The sequence below is a fragment of the Triplophysa dalaica genome, chromosome 1 (genome assembly GCF_015846415.1).
Source record: "Triplophysa dalaica isolate WHDGS20190420 chromosome 1, ASM1584641v1, whole genome shotgun sequence".
Taxonomy (NCBI): domain Eukaryota; kingdom Metazoa; phylum Chordata; class Actinopteri; order Cypriniformes; family Nemacheilidae; genus Triplophysa; species Triplophysa dalaica.
The window spans coordinates 21,762,816-21,788,131 of NC_079542.1; the positions used below are offsets into that span (position 1 = coordinate 21,762,816).

The 25,316-nt window shown below is 42.2% G+C and overlaps 1 protein-coding gene across 3 annotated transcripts; it reads left to right on the forward strand.

Moving 5' to 3' along the window:
- The first annotated feature begins 423 nt into the window (after positions 1–423).
- On the forward strand, positions 424–23,065 carry stk33 (serine/threonine kinase 33). 3 transcript variants are annotated; one of them, XM_056749497.1, is made up of 13 exons: positions 424–560; positions 9,146–9,262; positions 11,840–11,953; positions 12,069–12,173; positions 12,264–12,402; positions 16,759–16,844; positions 19,675–19,762; positions 20,031–20,106; positions 20,250–20,362; positions 20,448–20,533; positions 20,672–20,908; positions 21,194–21,283; positions 21,554–23,065. In XM_056749497.1, exons 2-13 carry the CDS (start codon positions 9,146–9,148, stop codon positions 21,764–21,766), a joined length of 1,464 nt encoding a protein of 487 aa, XP_056605475.1. In that variant the 5' UTR covers positions 424–560; the 3' UTR covers positions 21,767–23,065. The 3 variants fall into 3 exon arrangements, with proteins under 3 accessions (XP_056605475.1, XP_056605474.1, XP_056605476.1); XM_056749496.1 differs by lacking the exon at positions 424–560 and adding an exon at positions 646–760; XM_056749498.1 differs by lacking the exon at positions 424–560 and adding an exon at positions 646–760 and having other exon boundaries at positions 21,564–23,065.
- Positions 23,066–25,316: the final 2,251 nt, after the last annotated feature.

Here is a 25,316-nt window from a genome sequence, read left to right on the forward strand (position 1 = left end):
ACTCCACTAGATGGAGACAAACACCCATTTAAATATTTGCAAACGGCACATTCTTTAATCAGGAGGACTATAATTTATGTAGAATTATTATCAAAAAATTATTACTCAAAAAAAATGCAAATATTTGCGAATGGTGAAAATAATTAAATAGATGTATGGTAACGGTGTGGAACCTGGAAAAAATGTCAAGACTTCTTTAAGCATGTCACTTAAAAAATAGTAAAATACAATAGGCCACCTATTAGTAGAATTGTAGATGTGGTGACAGTTCAGTTATAATGTCCTGTTATAATGGGAAATGTAGGAACTGTAGGGTACAGTTTGTGGTGCGATTCTAACAGAGTTAGAATAACTCTGTGCGTTACTGCAGCCTGCAGGTGTCTCGTACCAGTAATGTCCCTCACACCATACCGTAGTTTCCAGCCCCTCCCTCACTCCTCTCTAGGGAGGAAAGTTTGTAAATGTTATATCGGAAATTCTCTTGCACTGGAAATTTCGATGTCCATTAAGTGCTATAACGGAGGAAAACGCTCTCAAAAAATCAGCAACTCCTCCATAAGGTGAGTGTACGACAAGAAACAGCGTGTTCTGTTAAAGTCTCGTGAGCTAAGAGGAAGCGAGTTGTCCAAGCGCTGGCTGTTCCCATGGAAACGTGGTCTGGCGCTGCAGTGTTCTTCACATATCACTAATGAACATCTAAAGTACGTTTCCCGCTGAAAATAAAATGACCCTTTCGCTTAAATGTCCAACGTCGCATAATGTAAGTAAACGTCCATGTTTGAAAGTTTTAAATGAGTTACTTTAATAGTATTTTTAACTCTAACACGCCAAAAGTTTTGAGGAAATTTACTCTAACAGCTGCTCATGAGAGCTGAGAAACTTTTCAACAGAAACTATTCGTATTTTATTTTGACAAATACATCAATGCTGAATAAAAATCCCAATTTCTGCTATCTGTAATTTGATTCACTGCACAGAATAATTTAGCACACATTAAGGATAGTTACCTAGCCACTTCATAGCAAGCAATAGTGGGTGTTTTGAAAAATAATGTTGCAATAAAACATCTATTATTATGCGGGTTCTATGCCAGACAATTATATTTAGCTGGAGCAGGTCATATGGAGTTAATTGCTACTTGCACGAGATTTAAATAATTATTGGCTTTAAGCTAATGAAAATTGGTTGCCAATGCTGTGCCAGGTTATGTTGTCCTGCGAAAGGCTTTGTGCTGAATGTGTATATGCATTTTAGACAGACACCAGGAAGGTGTATTCAATCCAGTGTGATTGTTTTGATCAGAAATCCACTGTAGCAAAATGTTACATTATGGCAAAAAAATATTTGTAACAATTTTCTTGACAGAGGTTTACAAACAGCATAGGTCTGAGTCAGACATATTTGTGTATAGGCTTACAACCTTGCTGCTTAATTGATTGTTTATGTAATTGATGTAGATATCTGTTATTAACTGTGCTGCTTTGTGGAGATTCATGCTAAGCACTTTTTGTTTTAGTATTACACAGCTTTACATTACTTTAAGCATTTCCCTCAAGTATATTTTTGCACTTCACTAGCATTTTTACTCACAATGGGAAGCGTAACCTGAGTGCTCAGTGGTAGACACTGCTTGAGTCTGATGTGTAAGGGGAGACACGTCTTTCTCAGAAGGTTTTAGTTGCTGATTTTCCTACAGTGCTCAGCAATGAAACTAGGTCTGAAAGATGCCAGTGTCTCATGAGTGTCACATAAAGCTGCTAACAGTAAAATCCACTAGGGATTTCTGTCACTGTACATCTGTGGCATCATATTTTTGGTTTGGTCAGTTCTCATTTTCATGATCTTCAATCAGACATAAATCTTTCTTGTCTATCCACCTTTGCTCATTTTTTTGTGCAGGTTTGGAATAACACGAGAGTGAATAAATGATGAAAGAGTTTTTAGTAACATTTTAAAATCAGGTAGTATTTTTGCATTAGTTAATGCATTAAAGATGAACAGTGATCAATAGTTTTACAGCATTTAATAAACTTAGTTCATGTTCATTTCAGTAATACTAATAAATGCACCATTGACTAACATGAGTTGTTTTATTCACATTAACAAGAATCAAATTCTGAAAAACTATATTGCTCATTGTTAGTTTATGTTAGTTGCATTGGATAATGCATTTACTATAGTTATCAAACACAACTTCATTGTAAAGTGTTACCTAAGCTTTATTTCTTGATGAAGTATCCCTTTAATTAACATGAACTAAATTTGATAAATATAATAAATAAAGAACTATATTGCTCATTGTTAGTTCATACACTGTATGTTAAGGACGAGTCCGCGAGATCTAGGGATTGCGAATTGCAAGAACGGCTCAAACCACCCCTCCACCCACCCTTTCGAACCACTACGACGGCTAACACAACAAGGCGAATTCCTTGCAAGGATGTATGTTGATAGGAATTGCTCATATAAGTAATGAAAACATAAGGCTTCATTATGTAAGCTCTTTATATACAACTAAACTGAAGACATCAGAATCAGAAAGAGCTTTATTGCCAAGTGTGCTTGGACACACAAGGAATTTGTCTTAGTGACAGAAGCTTCCAGTGCATATTATATTGCATTTCTTTCAAGATCATCCAAAATATTGCACACTGGACCTTTAATGCATCTTCAACTTTGTTGTTACTGTAACCAACAAAACTAAATATAGAGCATATACTGGAGAAAAAAAATGAGACTTAAATGTTTTAAGCCAGGATATTTTAGGATTTTAGAAGGATATCATTTTTTTTACCGTCCTTTGTACATCTGGCCTTTAAAAGTCAGAGGGCAACTAGAGGCCATCGTCGCTGTCCTTCCAAACCTTGGATATCCAAATTCAAGGAAATGGAAAACACTTTTTCAGGCTGGTCTAGTTTATTAACATACATGTTCTGCTGTCAACAAACCATCAAAATGTCGATTGCCTATTTTAACTGACAGACATATTCTTTCAGCTGCCTTATTAAGCATTTCTCCTGCTACTATACATTTGTCTTCCTACACAAGACAGTGACACATGCAAACCATCAGCACAGTTTCCACAATGCCACTGTAACACTTCACCAGGGTGTGTTTGCACAATTCACTCCCTCAGGCTCTGCAGAAAAGCTAGCTGTTGATATGCTCTTTCTCAGGAGCGTTTGTTGTCCAGGTGAGCTCCTCAGACATTTGCAGTCTGAAGATTCATTGTTAATGATTCCAACACGTGAATCATTTATACAGCTTCAGGTAGTGGGTTTTCCTTTGTTCTCTAAAGTTCACACAATAGGTTGCTGTATTAAGCTGGCATTCAAGTCTTGATTGGTCATAAAACACAATTTTCCACAAATCCTCTCCTGCAGAGGGTACTCGCTGTATGTGAATTCATCATTATCCCTGATTAACCCAATAATGGTGTTGTCGTGGGGAAATTTGATGATGCTGCTCCGCTGTGTAGGGATGCAGTGAATGGTTGAGTAACGAGTATAATGAGGGCTAAGGCGAAAGCCCTGTGGTGCTTTGCTGTTAACTCTTTTTTTATGGATGAGGTGATGTTTCCCAGCTTGACCACCTGGGTTCTGCTTGTGAAGAAGTCCAGAACCTTAAAATGTACACATATCTAAAAGTTTAAAGAAGTATCCTTAGATGATCCATTAACTACTATAAACTGTAGAGATAACTACAACGATGGGTAGGTATTAGAATAAATATTAATTTCATTGTTTTCTCATTTATCAGCTGTAAAATGCTGTTATAATTTTGGTGTGTATTAAATTATCTTAAAGATGATGTGTGTAATGTTTAGGTGGATCTACTGACAGAAATGCAATATAAAATACATATATGTCTTCGTGGGTGTATAAAAACTTAATAAATTTAAAGAAGCTATTTCTATCTACATACACTGCTGGTCCCCTAACATGAAATTCTCCATGTTGAATCTACAGTAGCCTTAGGAAGCGATCACATAGAACACGCTTTTCATATTCGAAAACGCGAGGCTTGCTGCTCTTCTGGTTAACTCTTTTTGAGAAGAGCAGCGGGCAGCGTTTTTTTTAAGATGCTTAGGTAAAAACGTCTTGGTTACGGATGTAACCTCTGTTCCCTGATTGAGGGAAAGAGACGTTGTGTCGAACCGACAGATGAGGTTTGACCTGAGAACCTATTATCTTCTGAATAGTTTTGAAAAGGCCAATGAAATTGTCGGACTCCGCCCCGGATATCCGGGTAAGAAAGGGAGACAGCGTGCAGCATTCATTCACATTTGGACTGAGAAGCCTTAGAGCATCTCTCGACTGCTGCAGCAGGCGGCACGCGTTGTGGCATGAAGCACCCAGCGTCTTGTTCCCTCCATCAGGGAACAGAGGTTACATCTGTAACCAAGACGTTTCCTCTCTGTCGGTTTCTCAACGTTGTGTTGAACCGACAGATGGGATTCCTACTGAAACTGCCACAGCGCAGAGGTCTTGTTTCTCTAACAGCGAAAAGCCGCCTATTTCCTCACTGAGAAAACATGCTTAGGAGACCACTTCCAACCGCAGGGAGAATTTTAGTGGAGATTCCTACATGGTCTCGCCAATGGGGGAGGCCCCCTAGAAGAATGTACTAACTGTAAGGGTGGAGGGGTGGTTTGATGCGTAACACATCTGCACAAGGTTGAGCCGGAGGTGTCTCTCCTGGGCCACTAGTGTGGACATCGTTCGACCAAGGGCCCGTGCTGTCACCTTGGTAGGTCGAGGTCCATGGCGGCACCGCGTTCCTGTACAAGCGCTCGGGTCGGTCTTATCCTCGAGGTGCTCTTTAATGCTTTGGCCTACAGGATGGCAATGACTTACAGAGCGGAGACAGCTTGGCCTGCGGCAGCGAAAGCCCTTCACAGAGAAGCTGAAAGCTTACCCGTCTTGGACGAGGGGCGGAGTCGACCTCTCAGGTGGCTGCCGTCTACTGGCATAGAGCGCTGCGACTACACGGCCCACCTGGGGCACGTCAACGTAGCCCGTAGCTGCCCCCCTGGAGGGAATTAAGGTTGACGAAGCTAGTTTGACAGGAACGCACCGAGAGGGGGGGGGTAAGCGTCCTCATGCAATTCCGGTAAACAAATGGTACCAGTCGCGCTCAAATCCAAGGCACAAAGTGTCCGTCCGTGAGCGCTGGGGAAGGCAGTACAGTGCACTGCCACCCAATGCTCGCGGCGGCCCGGGAAAGCATAGGCTGACATCTCAACGTCTACCTCTCTCCTGGGCTCGACCTCCCGAGGACGGGAGCTCCACGTAAGCGACAAGGTCGGACGCCAGTGAGTCGCCCTCCGATGCTGCCAGTGACATCTTCATTTTACGCACCGTTTCCAAATACGTGGCTGAGGAACATGACGAAACCGTCTCTTGGGGGATGGTCAGACGAGCAAGATGGGGCGCGAAAGGTATATCACCCTCACTAGGTGCCACTGCTATCACGGGATGGGAAGCAGACAAGGTATTGGCTGGGTCCCTGAGAACACAGCCACCCGTGATCTCGGCATATGGATCGTCATACAGATGACGATCCCCTCCACGAAGAGAGTGTTGCACCCATGAGAAGAGCGGGACATGTCACGCTGGACGAATTAGCTCTTTTAGAAATTAAAAACCTCTGGAACTGCCGAGATACCCAGGGGAAGTCACTGCCGAGGGACCATCCGCTGCATCACGTCGTAAGAATCCAGCAGTTTGAGTGAGTCTTGTCATCAAATGGGAAGGCTCAGAAAAACAAAAGGTGAATGAATGCTGCACACCGTCTCCCTTTTATACCCGGATATCTGGGGCGGAGTCCGGCATTCCATTTTTTTTGGCCAATTTGACCTTTTCAAAACTGGTCAGAAGAAGATGGGTTCTCAAGTCAAACCCCATCTGTCGTTTCAAAACAACGTTGAGAGTTTGACAGAAAGGGAACAGCTGTCCTATCAGTCAAGGATTATACCACAAGCGCTCTAGTTGCTGATAACTGTCAAATTTTCCGAAACTTTAAAAAGGTACTAGCAGAGGGCGCTTGGTCTGACCTTGCTCGGTTAACCCGCTTCATTATTGCACAATCCGTTCGTTTCAAGCAATGGTAAAAATCCGTTACCACATCGGAAGGTCCGCCTCTCTTTTCATTCGATTGGATAATAGGAAAAAAGGCGCCTGATGTCAATGCGCTTATCTGCTCAGAGTTGAGTTTTGCGAGGCCCCCGGTGCAAAAGCGCCTTGCAAAACGCTCCCTGCCAACTGAAAACAATTCAAAAGAGGCGTTTTTAACAGCAATAAACACTTCATATATGATCGGCCCCTTAAACGGACATAATGCTCTACAGAGCACGTTTCAGAAATACGTTATCTCCTTCGGCAAAGAAGCAAAAAAAAAAAAAACATCTTTGCCCTGTGTGAGAGATGCTGTAGTGCTTCGAAAGGCAGGGTGAATTGAGCCATTGTTTGCAATTAGCAACCTCCCCGCTAAAATCTGGACATTGCTCCTTTAAATTTGAAACGATTTTTTAAACTTTAAAGTTATTGTAATTATCATTTGTGTGAATGGCCCTCAAGTCCATACTTTGAAAAGACTGTTTGTTCAATTTAATAAAAATTTGCAACAAGGAGCTGTTAGAGCATATGTATAGTTAAAATGCTACAATGTAGATAAATACGTTAGACATTCTAACAGAGAGGGGTATCATAGCAACCTGTCTATAGCCTCTGATCAACTTAATATTTTTCCTTAGAACAAATAAATTACACCCTGGACTCAAAGCAAACATGACTTCAGTACAAAGAAGTCACCTTCTGACTCACTGTACATACTGTACAGTATGCACTACAAATAAATATCTTGGTTTATAGTGGGGATGTCTTGCAGATAATGGTTATGATATCTTAGATTAGATTATCAAGACAAGCCATATCTACTGGAATTAATCATTTATAGGTTTAAAGATACCGTAATCTTACTTTTCATAGCACTTTCATAATGGTTAGATTATATCAAGTGGCCGTCCATTACAGAGCTACACTTCGTGTTGAACAGGAAAACATTATGTTGTATGGTGAGGTGAAGCACTCAGGTAAATTATGATTATGAGGTCAAATGACTTCAATAGCGTAAGCCATCAAGACACGCTGGGCACTCTATCTATCACTTGGTAATGTAATTCCAAGCTTCATTAAGACTTTGACGTTTATCATTTTTCATCAAAGGTAGCTGTCAATGAATAATTAAGGTGCAGATAAAAGAATCAAATCTTTGCTAAGAGGGCCAACTGCTTCCTCTGAGATTTTTTTAGCTTTTGTGTATCATTGATTTGTCCATTTACAGTAAATATTCAAACAATCAATACACGTAATATACCAGCACGCTTGCAGTGAAATTACACTGTAGAATTTCTGCATAGGCTTACTGTTTTATAATATTTCATCATTATGTCTTTTAACATACAGTTTCTGCAAGTATATGACTTTATTCATACATAACTCAATTTCAATACATTTTTTGTTTGATGAAGACAATGAAAAAGTGTAAGAGGAGTAAAAATGTGTAGTTAGACAGAGGCGGTAGGAAGGAACTCTATCCAAGCCCTGTATTATCTTGCCTGTGTTCAGGCATCATAGCAATGTCACATTTAATTGAGCCTCAAGCCAGAGACGCAGCATCTCCTGTGCTCCGAAGAACAATGCACATTTTGTCCATAAACAACCAGTAAACAAGGCCTAATGGGGTTTTCACAGTGATAGAAATAAAAAATGCAAGGGGATCGATTGCTGACATTCTGTCTGCCATAATTACTTTACAGGGAGTGCTTCCAGTTATCTGTGGATTGGTTCTTAGCTAGTGTTGTATTTTGTGAGGCAGATGAAATGTGTCTTTCTTAGAGTGTATTACACTGGCTTATTACACACTTGTTTGTTTATGTTTGCTTGGGTACTTTGTGCTTGTATTCCTTCTAATGTAATTGTGAGATTTCTTCTCTGTATAATGTCATTGGCAATTTGTGCTTGTTTTGTGTCTTGTTCCTGTGGACTGAAAGGTAGGGCATAGTCATTTTGGCATTGCGTAGTGGCACTGATATAAGGGAACCTGGGGAGATTTTCAAGTTGAAAAATGAATGATAATTTGAAACAGGAACTGTGTATGCCGTGTGTTGAACCATATTCAGCATTAAAGGGATAGTTCACCCAAAAATGAAAACATGTCATCATTTAGTCACCCTCTGATTGTTTGAAATATGTATACATTGCTTTGTTCTGCTAAACACAAAGGAAGATATTTGAAATAATGTCAGTAACCGAGAAGACCCACATTGACTCCCATAGTCTTTATTTTACCTACTATGGCAGTAAATCTGCTCGGTTACAAACATTCTTCCAAATATCTTAATTTGTGTTTAGCAGAACAAATACGTTTATTCAGGTTTGGAACAATCGTAGCAGTGTCATTTGACCCCTTTAAAATTGTATTTCTGATGTTAATTTTTTGTTTTTCTCCTGGTTTTGGCTTACTCATTTTATCCTGTTGTTTTAAGTAGTTAAAGTAACATATTCTGATTGTATGTTTTATGACCTCAAAACATCAGCCCCTTCTTGTCCTATTTCCTTAAGCCTGTTAATAAGGAAACCCTGATGTATCATAGTCTGATCTATGGTCACTTATAGGACCTGCAGTGCTGTTATGAGAGGATCTGTCAGTGGGACTTGATAATTTCACAGAGAGACGAGAGGTTAAAGACACTGCTTACTCATTAATATTTAATCACTGTCTGTGTGGCGGATCCACTTCGCCGCTTCCACTCATCACACCGTAATTGCTTTACATTTAATTTGGCTCTGGAGAACGTTTTTAAGCTGAGTAAATTGTGCTTAATGTTAGTGTGGAGACGTTAGACGCTTGGTTTCATTTAAAGTGAGAAGTGAATGGAAGAGCGACAGGTGAGCCCTTGCTAATACAAGGTTACTACTGAGACTTCAGCCTCAGGGTTGCGTGTACTGTTTGTGACAAGAGACCCTGTCTAAGTCTTGTCTGAATATTTTATTGTATGAGATATCATGTTTGTAACTGAGAGTGTTTTGTGTTGTGATCTTCTGTATGTGAACATTGTTTAAAATTGATTTCCTACATTTAGATGACACATACAAATGTTCATGAAGCAGAGAAGATAATGGCTTCCCAGTGGACTCGTTCAAACAGTGCAGAAAAGAAGGTGCCCCATACTCGGATTGAGGATGAATTCAGCATACAGGTAGAACCATTTCCACTTGTAGCCTATTACATACAGCGGTGTACAGACTGATACACATAAACATGCCCATCTCGACCAATGCTTCCTATAGTTTTTGTTCTTGCTGAGAAAAACCCTTTTTCATTGAACAGAATCTCGCCCTTCTGGTCCATTGACGATACTTATTCCGAGCATTAAACATGATGTGTTTATGTAGTTTTAACTGTTTCTCTGAAGGGTATGAGGGTTGAGTCAGTGGAGGAAAGAGGATTTAAAAACTGATATGACACCTCTGCTAACAAAAGCACTATGCAAATTCATAGATAAAACAACCAGGCTCCTCAGCACAAAAGGTGAATGAATGCAGCATGCTGTCTCCTTTTATACACGGATATCCGGGGCGGAGTTCGGAATGTAAATTTCATTCACCAATTTCATTGGCCTTTTCAAAGTTAATCAGAAGATGATAGGTTCTCAAATCAAACCTCATCTGTCGGTTCGACGCAATGTCTCAGTCCCGCCATCAGGGAATGGAGGTTACATACTTAACTGGGACGATTTCAGGACAAATGAAATGCCAATACGAAATTTCCCACGTCTTATGCATGACAGGGGGAGCAGTCAAGAATATGAATAGAGGAAAAGAGGACTGAGTTTCACTGGGTTTGTCGGGTATGATTCCTATTTATACTTATCTTTCCTTGCTATTATCAGAGAGACATCTCAGGAGTTGTGTGTCCGATCCCACTTTCATCACATCAATTATCCTGGGTGAAAGTTGCCTTTTTCGTGAGATGCTGCTAATAATGCTTTTTGTATGGGTCCCATCAATGCGACACGTCGTCAGTTGTGCACCTCAGCCTCATTTTCATCCCTTTATCACAAGACATGCAGGTTGATCAGACCTTGGTGTGTGTTGCATTTTAAAAGGTCAGCTGGCAGCCCATGCTGTGTCCATCCGCCTCAACCACAGCCATTGGCTTCTTCTTCCTGACCACTGGCCAGTTCTTGATTATCCTCCACCGGACCTGTCCTCTGAACCCCACTTCCTGTGTCAATTAGCTCATCCAGATGAGTGGCTGCTGCCTGAACAGGACTGTTTTGCTAGCAACTAAGTGGTATCAAACCTCAACGCAACCATGCGTGCCAACCCGTTGGCTAAGGCTCTTCTAGCCCCACTGACACTGTTAATGCATGCTCAGTTCTCCTCGGTCCAGTATGGCATAAGATTACAACACCGTTTTATTATGTGGCCCATATTGTGTGCTTCTGTTTCAACCACAGCCAGTCGCTGCTTCTCCCAGCAACAGTGGCAAGATCTGTTTTCCGTAGGTGTTCCTCAAGATCTTTAAGGGTCCCAGTTTTCTTCTTGCTAAAAGTGCAACTGACGAACTTGTAAGGATCTTTGTAGAAAGCGGTCATGGAATGCACATTTTTCTACGGGTCCCCTTGCATAGAAACCGCCACGTTTTTTCTACAGTAGCTCTAAACAGACAAACTGCTCTACAGGGCATGTTTTGTAAATACGTTATCTCCTAATGCACAGCAAGCGAAAACGTGACAACATCTTAGTCCTGTATCTGCCACTGTAGTTGTTCGAAAGGGAGGGGTGAGCAGTGGAGTGAGCTGTTGGTTGCAGTTCGGAACCCCACCTCAAGACACCGCTATAGTTCATAGACTGGACCTTTAACGTATAGGAGTTCAGACAGACTCTAACTTCAGCTATGAGCTGAAAACTCGACTCTGTATTGAAAAAAGGGAGCTTGTTAAAACTAGTGAGATTTACAGAAACTCTCTAATCTAATATTATCTATCTAATAATAATATTAACAAACCAATAAAGCTTGGTTCAACAGGATAACATGTGAAATGAAAGTAATTATATATAACTTTTTTTTTACTATTATATATATTATAATTAAGTTAATTTATCCAAATTTTTGTTCATTTCTATTATTATTCAAAAAATTATGTTATTATACTAAAGGAAGTGATGGTGAGTTAGTAAGACTGGTGTATTTTTTCATCTACATACCACCTTGGGGGGTTGCCCAAACCATTACACTATCTGACCAATTTGTGTTCAGATCAGAGGAAAAATACAAAATTGAGTTTACATGAGAGCCATGGCCTCGTGCTTTGAAGTCTGACCTCACACTATTATGCTAGCGCCCTCATCGGGTCTGGAGGGAAATTCCACCTCTTTATGCTGTTGATTGCCCTCACCCTCTCTGGAGGTTTCTGACGGCTGTCTTTGCCAAATCCGCAGCAGGCAGTGCTCAGCCTTGCATGCGCAGAGATAATGATCAAGTTAATTAGACCTGAGATTGAATGAACTGCAGCAGCAACTTAATCATTTGTAACTTGATTAGAAATACTATATTCTCCCAAACTCCAGAGACTGGCAAACTTGAAAATTAAGTTCCACTTTAAAGATTCAGGTCTCAACTTAATGGAGTATGGAGAAGCTGAAAAACAAACCCACCCTCATTCTGTCCCCATTAGTCAGAGTAGAAGCCTTGTTTACTGTCACTGTAGGAGAAGGAGGGGTATGTAATTCTTCGCTGCTAATGCTGCCCTCTTTATTTGGATCCCCAGAAAGTCTATTCCTTTGGGGAGAAATTAGGTCAAGGCAACTTTGGCTTTGTCTGCGAAGTCACTCACATTGAGACGCGGAGGAAGTGGGCAATTAAGAAGGTGAACAAAGAGAAGGTAAGTGTACGGTCATCATGTTTCACCTGTTGACATTCTTGATGGATGGAGAGCCATTCTCGTGGTTACCAAGGATGAGTTAAGTGGTCTAATGCAATGCTTTGTGTCACTGCAGGCAGGCACCTCTGGTGTGAAACATCTGGAAAGGGAAGTTAGCATATTGAAACAAGTGAAACATGAACATATAATACATCTGCAGGAAGTCTTTGAGACACCAAAGGTGAGAATAATAACATGAACCAGTGGTGGTGGGGATCTCAGAAAGGTGTTTCATGTGTGGGTCATGTGATTCGTGTGTGTTGGTCTTCAGAGGATGTATCTTGTGACTGAGCTTTGTGAAGGAGGCGATCTAAAGCATCTCCTGCAGAAGCGAAGGAGCTTCAGTGAGGAGGAGACTAGACACATCATCAAAAGCTTATCGGAAGCTATTGTTTATCTGCACAAAAAAGGTGAAGCCAGCAAAACCCTGCACACTCCACCTGATATTAATTTGTAGATATTTCTCATGAGCCTTCAACTCATTTAAAGTAGAAAAGTTTATCTAATTATTAAACTTGTTAATGTTTTTTTACACCAAAGACCAGAGTCAAAAATATACTTTAAGGATGTAAATAGATTTCATTTTTTTTCATTTTTTCCCATATAAAAACATATCATCCAGTTTAGTTGACTTAATTTAACTTCCTTCTCTGTCAGTCTCTCTACGTTGTGTCGAGAACGACAGATGGGGTTCGCCCTTGAGAACCAATCAACTCTGACTACTATAGAAAAGGACAATGAAATTTGGCGAATGAAATTTGCATGCCGGTCTCCGCCCCCGGATGTCCGGTATAAAATGAAGCCGACGTGCAGCATTCATTTACCTTTTTTTCTTCAGAACCTTTGCTCACGACTACGAACTAAACAAATTCAACGAATTCTTCTTTAACATTGCCGGATCTATGACGTAGAGCAGCGGATCGTCTCTACCTGCAGCGACCTTAGAACGTAAACCCGCCAGCCAAGTGCTCACATGCCGATCGCATCCCGATTCGCTCTTCTGAACGTTCCCCAACCGGCGGTGGCATACCGTCCGGATCCTTAGGCATGCAGGGGGGTCGAGCTCAGGAGGAAGCAGAAGTGATGTCAGCCATGCTAACTCGGGGATACGTGGTTCCTGGGGTCGGAGCGTGGGGCAAACCGCGCCCACCCCAGGTGCCATTTTTTTCCCGGAGGTGCATGAGGAGCTGTGTAAAACTTGGAGCCACTCAACTCCACTCACGGCCCGCTACATTCAAACCAGCTCCGGCTCCCTCACTTCCTTCGATGGTGGGGCAGCCAAAGCCTACGTCGAGATCCCCCGGAAGGAACGTGCGGCTGCAGTGCACCTGTGCCCGCAGACGGCTGCCACGGGGGGGATCGGCCATGCCTACCGTCCAAGGCGTGAAGGTCTTCAGATCACTGGTGTCGAAGGCTTGCGCTGCCGCGGGCCAGGCTGCCTCCTCTCTCTAAGCCATGTCCATCCTGCAGGTCCGCCAGGCCAAGGCGTTGGGAGAGCTCTACGAAGGTAAGGCCGACCCGGGTATAATGCAGGATCTCCGTTCCGCCACTGACAGCGCTCTACGGGTGACCAAGGTGGCGGCACGGGCCCTGGGTCGGACGATGTCCACGGTAGTGGTCAAGGAGAGACACCCCCGGCTGTACCTTGCGCAGATCAGTGACGGAGAGAAAGTCCGCTTTCTGCACCCGGCTCGCAGGGTGGGTTGTTAGTAACACAGTCGAGGACTGCGCTCAGCAGTTTTTGACGGTGAAGAAGCAGACAGTGGCAATTAGCCACATTTTACAACGCCTCGACTCGGCCGCCTAGAGGCCTCCGAGATCCCGCGTGACGTCCAGGAGAAGGGCAAGCTCTCCCCAGTGCAGAGCATCCTCTTTCTCGGTATGGAACTCAACTCTGTCACCATGTTGGCTTAATTGTCCGCAGTACGCGCCCAGTCTGTGTTGAACTACCTGGAACACTTCAGGCAAACATTGGTCCCCCTGAAACAATTCAGAGGCTCCTGAGACACATGGCGTCCTCGCTGGGGTAATACCCCTCAGGTTGATGCACATGAGACCGGTCCAACACTGGCTTCAGAGTCGAGTTCCGAGGAGAGCGTGGCCCTGCTGCTGACGCACCATAGTAATCATCTTCCATGACTTTTCGATGGACTAAGGTCCCTTTGGGCAGGTTACAAGGCAAGTTGTGGTGACGACGGATGCCTCCCTGCAGGGGTGCGCTGCAGTTTGTAACAAATTCCTTGAAGAGGGTAGGGGACCTCCAAGCATTCTCCGTGTCCCCGGATTGCCTTGAATTCGGCCCTGGAAACTTTCACTTTATCTTGAGACCCAGGCCCGGATGCGTGCCCAAAAGTTCCCACTACTCCCTTCCGGGGCCAAGTGGTGAACTTGCAGGCGCTCCCCATCGGGGAGGAAGACCCAACCCCATCCGTGTTGTGTCCAGTCCACGCACTGCGCCTCAACCTGGACCCCACGCAGAGCTCAGAAGCTCTGACCAGCTCCTTGTCTGTGTTGGAGGACAGCAGAAGGGGAAGGCTGTCTCCAAGCAGAGGCTGGCTCACTGGGTCGTGGATGCCATTACGACGGCATACCGATCTCAGAATCTCCCATGCCCGTTGGCAGTGAGGGCTTACTACCATGGCACTGCCATGAGCACCTCTCTAGCAGACATCTGTAGAGCTGCGGGTTGGGCTACGCCCAAACAACTTCGCAAGGGTTAACAACCTTCGCGTTAACCCGGTGTCAGCCCACGTCCTGCGTGGCAACATGTAGGACTGGCATCCGGGGGGGCATATGCCTGCGAAAGCACCTTTCCACCCTCCAGTCGGTTGGGTCAGTGTGCTATCTACCTCTCTGCTTTCCCAAACATATGGCTAAGAACAGGTATCTCACCAACCTTCCTTCTTACCCAAACACTGGTTAAGAACAGGCATTCCATCCATCACTGAGCAAGCCCCCCCCCGGGGGTTGGCTTCGCAGAGCAGCCTTCCTCCTTAGGCTGATGAACCATATGAACTATCACATATAGCTCAAACCGGACCGTGTGCTACCGCACGTTAGTAAGCTCTGGAACCCCCCGACCACCGCACTGGAAGGTTACAGTTTCGCGAAAGCGTCGAGATGACACTCCCAGGCCTGTAACAGTCGCTTCGCTAGAGATTGTGACGCGATAGAGCGTTGTGGCGCTTTCCTTAGGTAGCCCCATCTGTCGTTCTCGACACAACGTCGAGAGACCGACAGAGAGGGAACGTCTTGGTTACTTCTGTAACCTCAGTTCCCTGATGGAGGGAACGAGATGTTGTGTCCCTTATGCCACAAACACGTATCGTATTCTGCTGCAGTCGTGAGAGGCTCTCAGGCTCTTCAGAACAAGACGTAAATGAATGCTGCACGCCGGCTTCCTTTTATACCGGACATCCGGGGGCGGAGACCGGCATGCAAATTTCATTCGCCAAATTTCATTGGCCTTTTCTATAGTAGTCAGAGTTGATTGGTTCTCAAGGGCGAACCCCATCTGTCGTTCTCGACACAACGTCTCGTTCCCTCCATCAGGGAACTGAGGTTACAGACGGAACTAAGACGAATTTCTGACCAACTTGGCTTTTAACTAGAAAGTCACATTTGAAAATTTTGAGTTACGTCACAATTGATATTTATGTACTATATACTGTTCAGTCATTAGCCTGTTTTCCATTTTAAAGTGGAGCAAAAAATGTTTTTTCCAAAAAAACAAAAAATCTGTACGTTTCCATCAAGTAGTTTGAGCAAACAACGCTACTTGCTAATTTTCCAGACGAACAAGTTTTTACTTTTTTATTCTAAACTCAGCTCTGATACAGTGAACAAACATACAGTAAATGATAGGTCTAAATAATATTGTTAAATATATTCAACATTAAAAGTAGCTGCTAAATATTATTTTTAATTTTTCTAAGGCATATACTGCAGACATATACTGTAGTTCTGTTTTATTACATATGCCTACAACCATGTTACATTTTGTAATATTTTTTTTGCCAAGTCTTACGTATTGAATTGCTTTCTTCCAATATTGCACCAATATCCAATAATCGCTGTGATGATAGCATCCACATGAAGTTCTTCTGCCATAATGGAGAATCTGGTTTATTTTAATAATGCGATAATAATGAACAACTGTCAGACAAAATATCAGCCCATTTTAATTGAGTCTGAGGGGCTTATTTTAAGACGCTCCGCTTTTTTCCTCTTTTACTCTCCCTCTTGTGAAATCTGCAGTTAGAGGTAATTTAGGACGTTGCTTGGCAATGAGACACCATTACATGGGGCTAATGAGTCATTAACAACGAGCAGGGGAGGAATACTGATTAATAGGTGTGTTTTTCAACAGTCCCAGAGTGCTGGTGTGTCTCACATTCAGAGGAGCTAATGATGCCACTTGCAATGTGTGTACTGGACTAGAGTGTTTTATGAGGGTGCAGTATGTTAGCCCCACACAATGATTATAATTTGATTATTTTCACATTTCTAGTTAAGAACGTACAATAAAAGTGTGATGCAGTAATTCAGAAAAAAGTAAAAGTGGTAAGGAAATGTCGGCCCTGTATGACGGGTTTTTATGCTTTTAATTAAAATTGGATTTTGACTTCCTAATATAAGTGCAAAGCCTCGGTTGTGAAAACATTTTTAAAACTGTTACCTTTTCAACATGCTGCGGAAATACTTACAATGTTCTCTATGAATAATACTTAACCATCTCTCTCTTGCTTTTCCTCTCTCTCTCTCAGACATTGTTCATCGTGACCTCAAACTGGAAAACATTCTTGTGAAGAGTTGTCACCAAGGCAACGATAATGAAATGGTCAATATCAAGGTGAGGGAGACGGCAAAAACTTGCGAGCAGGCATGTGGTAAGGCATTAAAACGCGACAGGACCTCTGGACACTCTCTGTTGTTAAGTTCTCTCATCGTCCTCCTTTACCAAACCTTTTAACTGCTTTTAAATACTGTCTCATTACACCAGACCTCCTGCCTAACCCCTTTCATATCACATTCTCAAAGAAAATGAATCGAAAGTGGCTTTTCTGAGACAAATTACCAGCCGGGCCACAGCATGGAGCAGAATCGAGCGTTGACGGGAACCGACTGAAGCCGCTACCTGGAGGGGAGGGTTGAATCAGGGCAGCGCTGTGTTATAAATCAGAGTAGAGCGGGGCCCAAAGACAGCGCTGTCCTGGCACTGTATTAAAAGCTTTTATCTGGCAGAAGGTGGTCATCTCTTCTGGATATTAATCCTACCTGCACCAGTGAAACTGTATACCCTACTTGTATATATTATTCATTTGGCCTAGGGGGACGTGGTCTTTGTGTGATTGTGTGTGTACTGGATGCATCTTTGTTACGGTTTACAGCTGTAAATGGCAATATAAGCGAGAGATACAGTGATAAAGTCAAGTGCAGTCGGGGATCCTCAGTGTGTCCGGAGCAGGATGTGGGAATGACTTTAAGATTGAAAGAACAAAAATATATATGACCTGAAAAAGAGTAGAAATGATATCAAGCTCAATACGCTGCTTGTCGTTGGTAGAAGGTTCATCAATCAACAAAAAATGGAACTCAAACATTCCTTTTATTCAATATCGTGTTGCAATATTGATGGAAAATAATTCATTCAGACCTGTAGATATGTGTTGTTTAAAGGTGTCAGGAACTGGCCTGTTTTATTGTTTTATACTGTTGTATGAGGTCTACCTATGACATTCACATGTTTTTTTCATTCAGAGCTATTTTCTTCCTGGTTTTTGAGGCCGGCTCGACAAACGCTCGGTTTTAATGGGCATGCCGTATTGAAGAGTTGGAAGTTAACGCGTACTGGTATGATTGGATAGCAGTTTGCTTAGTAAACTTAGTTGGAACCTTCTGTGAATTTGTTAGAGACGTAAAATTAGGTTCCACATTCGCCCCATTCGCACGGGATTAGTTTTATCTGGAGATCTTGTGTGATTTAGAAACAACCTTCCCACATCTGTATTTTGTATGGCCCATTCGCACGGGAGAAATGAATCCTTTAATTTTCCTCAAATTTACTGACTTATTTCCCGGATGTGATGGCAAGGCTTTGCGTATAGTTTGTATAGCTATATGATATATGACCGTACCTGTCATCATTTGAGACAGAAGATCAGATTCACTAACACTCTCTTTCTCTCAACAGGTAGTGGTCTACCTTTTGTTGAAACCTGTAACTTTGTATTGGCGCCTATTACATTATTGCCCCTAGATGACATAAAGCTTATTGCTCCCTAAACTCTTTGTAAGTGCTTTGGATAAAAGCGTCAGCTAAATGACTAAATGTAAACGTGAGATCACCGTGATCGCGGGTCTCAAATGTTACGAGAGTTTCCATGATAAACAAGCAAGCTGGAGACACCCGGCCAAAGCAACAGTGTTGGCAAGTAACTTGTGGATATGACCCAGCACCCGACATAAGATCAAATCACTTCAAAACAGCCTCCCCTATTTGCAAACGGTGGATTCAATCTTGAAAAATTATATATGAACCTGCCAAATCACAGAGATGCCGATTTGTACGGGACTAAAATGATCACAGGGCCCCTGTGTTTGTCAAAATATGGCAGGTCATTTGTGGGGGAATTTTGACTTTACAAATTACAGACACGACCGATTCGCACGGGATTAAGATCACATACAACCAATTATTACAAATGACTAGAGGTCCCCAGGTAATACTAATCCCGTGCGAATAGTGGTGTCAGGGCATAGAAAGCAAGCGATCTCTAACAAAGCAATAGTGACGCATAGTACAAAAATGTTTTACTCACATAAAACTGCTTTTTAATTTTAGGTTCTCCGCAAATCCAGCGTCTGTGCCTTGTTCACAAAGGAATCTGTGGTGAAATGAAGCGGACAAACGCTCAATGTTTTACCCACGTGAGCTGGAACGTCTTTAAAAATAAACTTCAACCGGGCATTACTAATGTTGAAATACGAAGGAACATTATGCAGCGACTGTGTTCTACCACAACCAGGCACTTACTGCACAATATTTTGCGATCTTTAATTGCATGTTTATTGCTTGCTCTCTCTATCTAGTTCGGTGCAACTTGTATTAGTGAGCGGGGCTAGAAAAGTAGTCATTGATATTCTTCTGTGGAGGCGATGTTCAACCTATTTATAGGTGCATTCCAGAACCTGGCGTTTGCTGGGCCTGGTGTCAATAACAGTTGTAATTTCAATAACAAGTGCGTTTTCAGTTCTGAAACTTACAGGATGTTCACTTGAATACAATTCCCTCTTATATAACAAATGTTCGGGTTAAAATTTATGTCTTAATTCATGACTAGTTTAAGTCTCTAAATCAGTGGTTCTCAAACTGGGGGGCCACTAGATGGATCCGGGGGGACTCTGATTTTTTTATCATAGATTCCGTGCATCAAATATCAAATTAGTTGAATAAAAAAATGACATGGTGTGTCATTTTTTGTTACTTTAGATACATTTTTATTACAGTTTATTACTTAAAAGTTTCCACAACATCAGAATCTGGTGACAAAATCAGATTAGAGAGACACTCTGTAAGTTTGTGTAAATAGGTTATATATTGTTTGTTTTGTGATTGTTTTTTGGTTGACTTAAGATGTCTTCTCAGTAATTTTACAGAGACTTCTCCTTGTCCATCCCAGGTCACAGATTTCGGACTTTCCGTGCAGAAGGGAGGCGTGGGCAGTGAGAACATGCTGCAGGACACCTGCGGGACGCCCATTTACATGGGTAATCCACATATACTCACTCACACAGTCACATACATTTGAACTATTCAAATTACTTTTGTGTGTGTGTGGTGGGGTGTTAAAGTGAATGAAGAGCTAATTAAAATGAGCAGTAGAGAGGAGATGACCTAATTTAAATGGTATCAGTGAGGCGGATAACATTTTAGAAAGAATGGAGGTTGAACGTTGTCAACGGCATCACATACAGTATCAGCCATCACACAAGCCTCAAACATCTTCATTATTGACACCTTACCTTGCTCTTTCAGCACCTGAGGTGAAAAATGGTCATCAGTATAGCCAACAGTGTGATGTCTGGAGCATCGGCGTCATCATGTACATGCTGTAAGAAGATCTCATCTCTTTTTCTTTCTCCTGCACATACATGGACTCACCGTTCTGTCCCTACTGACTCACACTTTGCATTGTTGATACAAGTGATTGGTTGTCCGCTGGTGGTTAACTACAGAAGTGTTGGTCTTTGGCAGGCTGTGTGGAGAGCCTCCTTTTCTAGCCAACTCTGAGGAGAAACTATTCGAGGTGATAATGAAGGGAGAGCTCACTTTCTCCGGCCCTGTGTGGCACACTGTTACTGAAGCAGGTTAGATCCGTCTCTTATATTTACACGATTCCATTACACTTGCAGGTCCTTTAGTGTGGTAACCATTATGTGTTTTGTCTCATAGCTAAAAATGTACTGCGATGTCTGTTGAAAGCTGACCCGGCGCATCGCATGACAGCCAGGGAGTTGCTAGATAACCCTTGGATTTCGGTAAGAAGAATCAACGTTCTGTAAAAATGAAGTCATGAATATATGAATTGATAAAAAAATGAATTAGCTCTTTTCAGTTTGGTGAATGACAAAACGTGTAACCAGACAGAAGACAGTCATACTATGTCTCTTGTATAGGGGGATACGTCCACCACCACCACGCGTACAAACGTATTAGAATTGATGCAGCAGTTCCGGAGTGCACCAGAGGATGAAGAGAGTGTAGAGATGAGTGAGGGACTATGCAACCTGTCTCTCGTTTCCAATCAGGATGGAGAATCAGGGTCTGGAACATCTCAAGAACAATCAGGAACCCCAGTACCTCCTGTGGAGGACTTCACTGACAGCAACAAGCCTTCCAGTCTGAACAAGATGGTAGATTTTCATCACATAAAGAACATTTCTATCTAATAAATGTGCTGTAAAAATTGAGGAACACACACAGTTTATAATGTAGGTATTGACTGGAAAACTGAAATTCTGAATAATAGAGAAATAATAGAGCGAGCAGCCTAGATGTTCACAATTTTCCACACAGCGACTGTGTGAAAGGAAGGCCCACCTTTAAATTACAGTAGACGATGTCCTTATTTTAAACAAAGACAACATTGTTAGTGAACAGGATTGGTCCTTCTGTTTGTATGTATTTCATCCTCATAGCCTCTGAAGAAGAAAGTGTCAGCCTCATCATCTAATGATGTTAAGAAAAGAGCAAAGGCCTGCAGTTCTGTCAATTCATCCTCTACACAGGTATGCCATTCACGCTGCTGTATTTCACACCTGGCTTTGAAAGGGACCGTTTTGCATTTTTGTTAAATATTTGTACCCTGTTTAAGCAAGATATTTAAAAGAAGTTCCATTATGACTAAAATCCATATTTGGTCTGCTCCTCATTTAAATTGCCACTAGATGGTGCCAAGATAACCCTGCTATAACAGCTGTGACACACTGTGCTGTGCCATCCAGCAGTGTGGTGTGTTGCGCTTTTGTGAGATGAATGAGAGTGTCTTATCTTCGCAGTCCCACACAGGTAACAAACCCCCTGCTCAGCCAAGCACAAAGAGCTACAGCAAGGCCTCCATCTCGGGATCCTGCGTCAAATCACCAGCAGATGCAGCCGCTGTAGCATCCAACTCAAGCAGGCACGAAAGGCTGTCCCCACGCCCCTCCACCTCTTCCATCCGCCGTTCCACCAATCCAGGCTTTGGCTTCCGGGCTAAAAAACACAGCTAGACCTCAGCAGGGAGACTGGTTGAGTGACCATATTGAGTGCCAAAGGTGAGGAATGCTGTTCCAGGGATCCACTGGTCTGCTTTGGGCCTGTCGGAGTGACTTTTAAACCAGAACCATTTGACAAAAAATGTAAAGATAAATTCAGAACTCTACTTGCTTTACTTTTATAAAACAGTGAATTATTTTTTTGACAGAATGGTGAGATTGAGAGTAATTTAGACTCCCTTGCTGTAATAGCAGTATTTTCCACTAAATTATTTCTAGACACTTACAGGAAAGGAGCCTTTAAAGGAACCGTTCACCCAAAATGGAAAATTAATTTACTCACCCTGAACATTTCTTTGTTCCAATGAACACAGATATTTGGAAGAAGGTGTTCAACCAAAGAATTCTTGGCCACCATTGACTAGCATAATAGGAAACATTTCTTTATGAATTTATTTGTTCTGTTGAACACAAAAGAAGATATTTTGAAGAATGTAGGAAATCAAACAGTTCTGAGGCACTTTTGACTACCATTGTCATTTTTCCTACTATCGTAGTCAGTGGGGTCAAAGAACTGTTTGGTTGCACACATTCTTCCAAATATCTTTCTCTGTGTTCAGCAGAATGAAGACTCAAGGGTAAGTAAATGATGACCGATTTTTATTTTTAGGCGAACTGTCCCTTTAACTCCATACACATTTGTGATATTCATTTAAGCATATAGACAACCTTACATTTTAAATAAAAAAGAATGCTCATAGGGGTTTGAAATGGAGACAGAATGTTAATTTTGGGTTGAAGTACTCCTTTAGTCCTTTGTATAAATTGGACACAGGCCTCCTCTTTTTGAGGATAAGGTATTAGTTTTTGTCTGCCCTCAGGCTCACATAGATCTTAGTTGAAAAGATGAGGTGAAAGAAAACCAACATGCTGCTTTAGTTTTACGAAAGTGGAACAGATGAACTTATTACTGTAAGAGCCCTGCATGGCATAATATCAGTGACATGTAAGAAAAGGCTCACAAGTAATCTATTGAAATCTATTGAAACGTTTCTTTGTGAAGAATGTATTGGTCATAACAGGGTTTAATAGCTTTTTGCAACGGAGTCATTCATTTTGATCCCCAAACAGAACATAGTATTCACCACTTAAATTACAAGCCACTGCTATACTGACCTCAGATTTCCCACTGAATCTGTCTGTTCATTTAAAGAATGTTGATCTGTTCTCCTGTTTAAAATGTATTAATCATGCCAGTCATCTTTTGCCAAATATGAAAGGTTGCTGTTGTTTATTGATAATTTGTTGTCGCATATTGCAAATAAATCCTCCAACAATCAATATTGTTTTATTTACTTTGAGTGGCTGATTTTCACAGCATATATGTGACCCTTTATTTCCCTAGAAACGTTCCGACAGGTGTTCAACGTGTGGTACGCTTGCAACACAAATAAATAAAAGCAAGAGGGACAAGGGGATTTTAATGTTAGCTGTATGCTATGACTGTGAGTGGTGGGGCGCTGAGTGCTTGGACACCATGAAGAGAGCAGGATTGGGAGTCAAAGTGCAGGCTCTCTAATCTTGTTGAGAGCAGCAGGGGATACTGTGAGGACTGCACCACTCAAAGCACTGGTCTCTCTGGTGGAGAGAGAATAATCCCCAAGATGGATACAATATTAAAATAGTCGAACAGAACTCACAGAGAATGTATTGCAATCCTGCTATTTGCATGAGGAAGTGTTAGTGGGAATTTTGTGGTATGTAGGATGTTTATTTAGATTTCTAAGGTGTATAGCAATCAGAGTTCATATTACCACGACAACAAATTAAGTAAAATTATTAATTATACATAATTAATAATAATAATAGTTGTTGTTATATAACAATATTACGGAAGCAAAAGTAATGTAATAAATAGTAGGGCAGCTGTGGTAATTACAAACCCGACACGTGTGGCTTTTGTACAACAGTTCTTTTAAGAACAATATAATGATTACGTCTTGCATTTCTGACTTTTCAGACTGTTTATTTTGCAAAGGAAGTAGTTTAAAAATATTTTAAAATTTTACACAGTATATCAAACAAATACAAAGCACTTTTCTAATGTTACTCAATCAAATTAGCAGACTGAAGCTTTGCATTATAAAGTTTTTGATTGTTAATGCTCCTAAGGGTTCTGAGCTAAGATACCACAGGATGGAGCTGTAGAGAACAGAAGTTTTATATTCGGAGCAGAAGAGTCAGCTCGCGATAGCCCCATCTTCAGTTTCCTGTATGTCTGGCCATGGTCACTTTTGATGGATTGAGCCATTAAATAATTATAGTGTATGACAGTGTTTATTGCCCCTTACACAATGAATCACATCCCCAACCTGATCTGAGAGAATGTACTACAAGATGGACTTTCAACTACCGCGGGTCCAACTGAACCGTTGTCGACGAAGGACTTGGGAGATAATGATTTATTTGCGTTGAAAAAATGTCAACCCCCTCAAAGCTGAAAAGTGAATTTGCATAAGGTCTGTTTACAGAACCTCCTGTACAGCTAAGGCCGTGACAGTAGCATGGGTGGGATTTCAACATATGGCCCTCATTTTCTGTGCCAGATTTTTTATTCATTATATCAGTGAGGGAGAAAGAGAGAGAGTGAGGGAGACAGAGCGAAATCTTCAAATTGAATTGTGCTGGTGGAATGTGACCTGCAGTAAATTACAGGAGTGCATCTGTAGGCCTCAGGGAGAGAGTGAAAGAGAGCAGAAATTTAGTAGATTAAAAAAGGGGAGAAAAACTTGCTGGGAAAAATGAGCGGATGGGCCCGATATCTTTACATTCCTCTTTGCCAGCGCATCCACACTTTAGTTTGTCATAAAATAGATTTTTGTAAGATCACTATCTGGCAAACTTTTCTTCCGAAAAGGGAGTGCGTGCACGACAAGCAGGCTAGCACGGTGGTTGAGAAAGGGGCGTTGTTTGGGACAAGCCGTAGAAGCACAGGAAATTAGAAAGGCGGCCAGTCGGAACAAGGTGTTTGCCTTCCTCCTCTACAGTAGTGTAGCCTGACAGATGGGCACAGGGGAGGAGATAGAGGAGAGGAGGAATTAAAAATCGGTTGCTTCTTTTAGATCCCCGAGTCAGAGGCACGGAGGGATGCGGAGATGCGGCCCTGCTGTGTGACTCCAGGAGTTTGCAGGTGTGCTAATGTCACTCCAAGTTGAGGAATAGAGAAAGAGGGATTGCAAGTGCCCCCCCTCCTGTCTCCCACCCATGCGCGGCTTAGAGAGCTGCATCTCAATAACCTTAATGGAGCTTCTCTTAATTAATCAGCTCATCTGCCGAGACCCGATACCTGCGGTCGAGTCCCCCCTCCTCATACCGCGCAGCATCCTCAGATTCCTCACCATGCCGTCTGTGACATTGTAGTAATGAGGTAATGCGCCTACAATGTCACACCAACGTTGCGGGGACGTTATCTGTGGGAGCCCATCTCACATGCTGATGTCCCCGATCCCCTTCAATGCAAAGAGAGCCGCTGTTGTGGGGCAAGGTGCTGACACCCAACCACAGA

Bases quoted from the DNA above. Each gene is read 5' to 3' on its own strand.
- stk33 (XM_056749496.1), top strand. From the start codon at position 725: ATGACCCTTTCGCTTAAATGTCCAACGTCGCATAAT. The intron at 20,534-20,671 runs GTAAGAAGAATC...TCTCTTGTATAG, and splicing joins TAGATAACCCTTGGATTTCG to GGGGATACGTCCACCACCAC. The intron at 21,284-21,553 runs GTATGCCATTCA...TTATCTTCGCAG, and splicing joins TCAATTCATCCTCTACACAG to TCCCACACAGGTAACAAACC.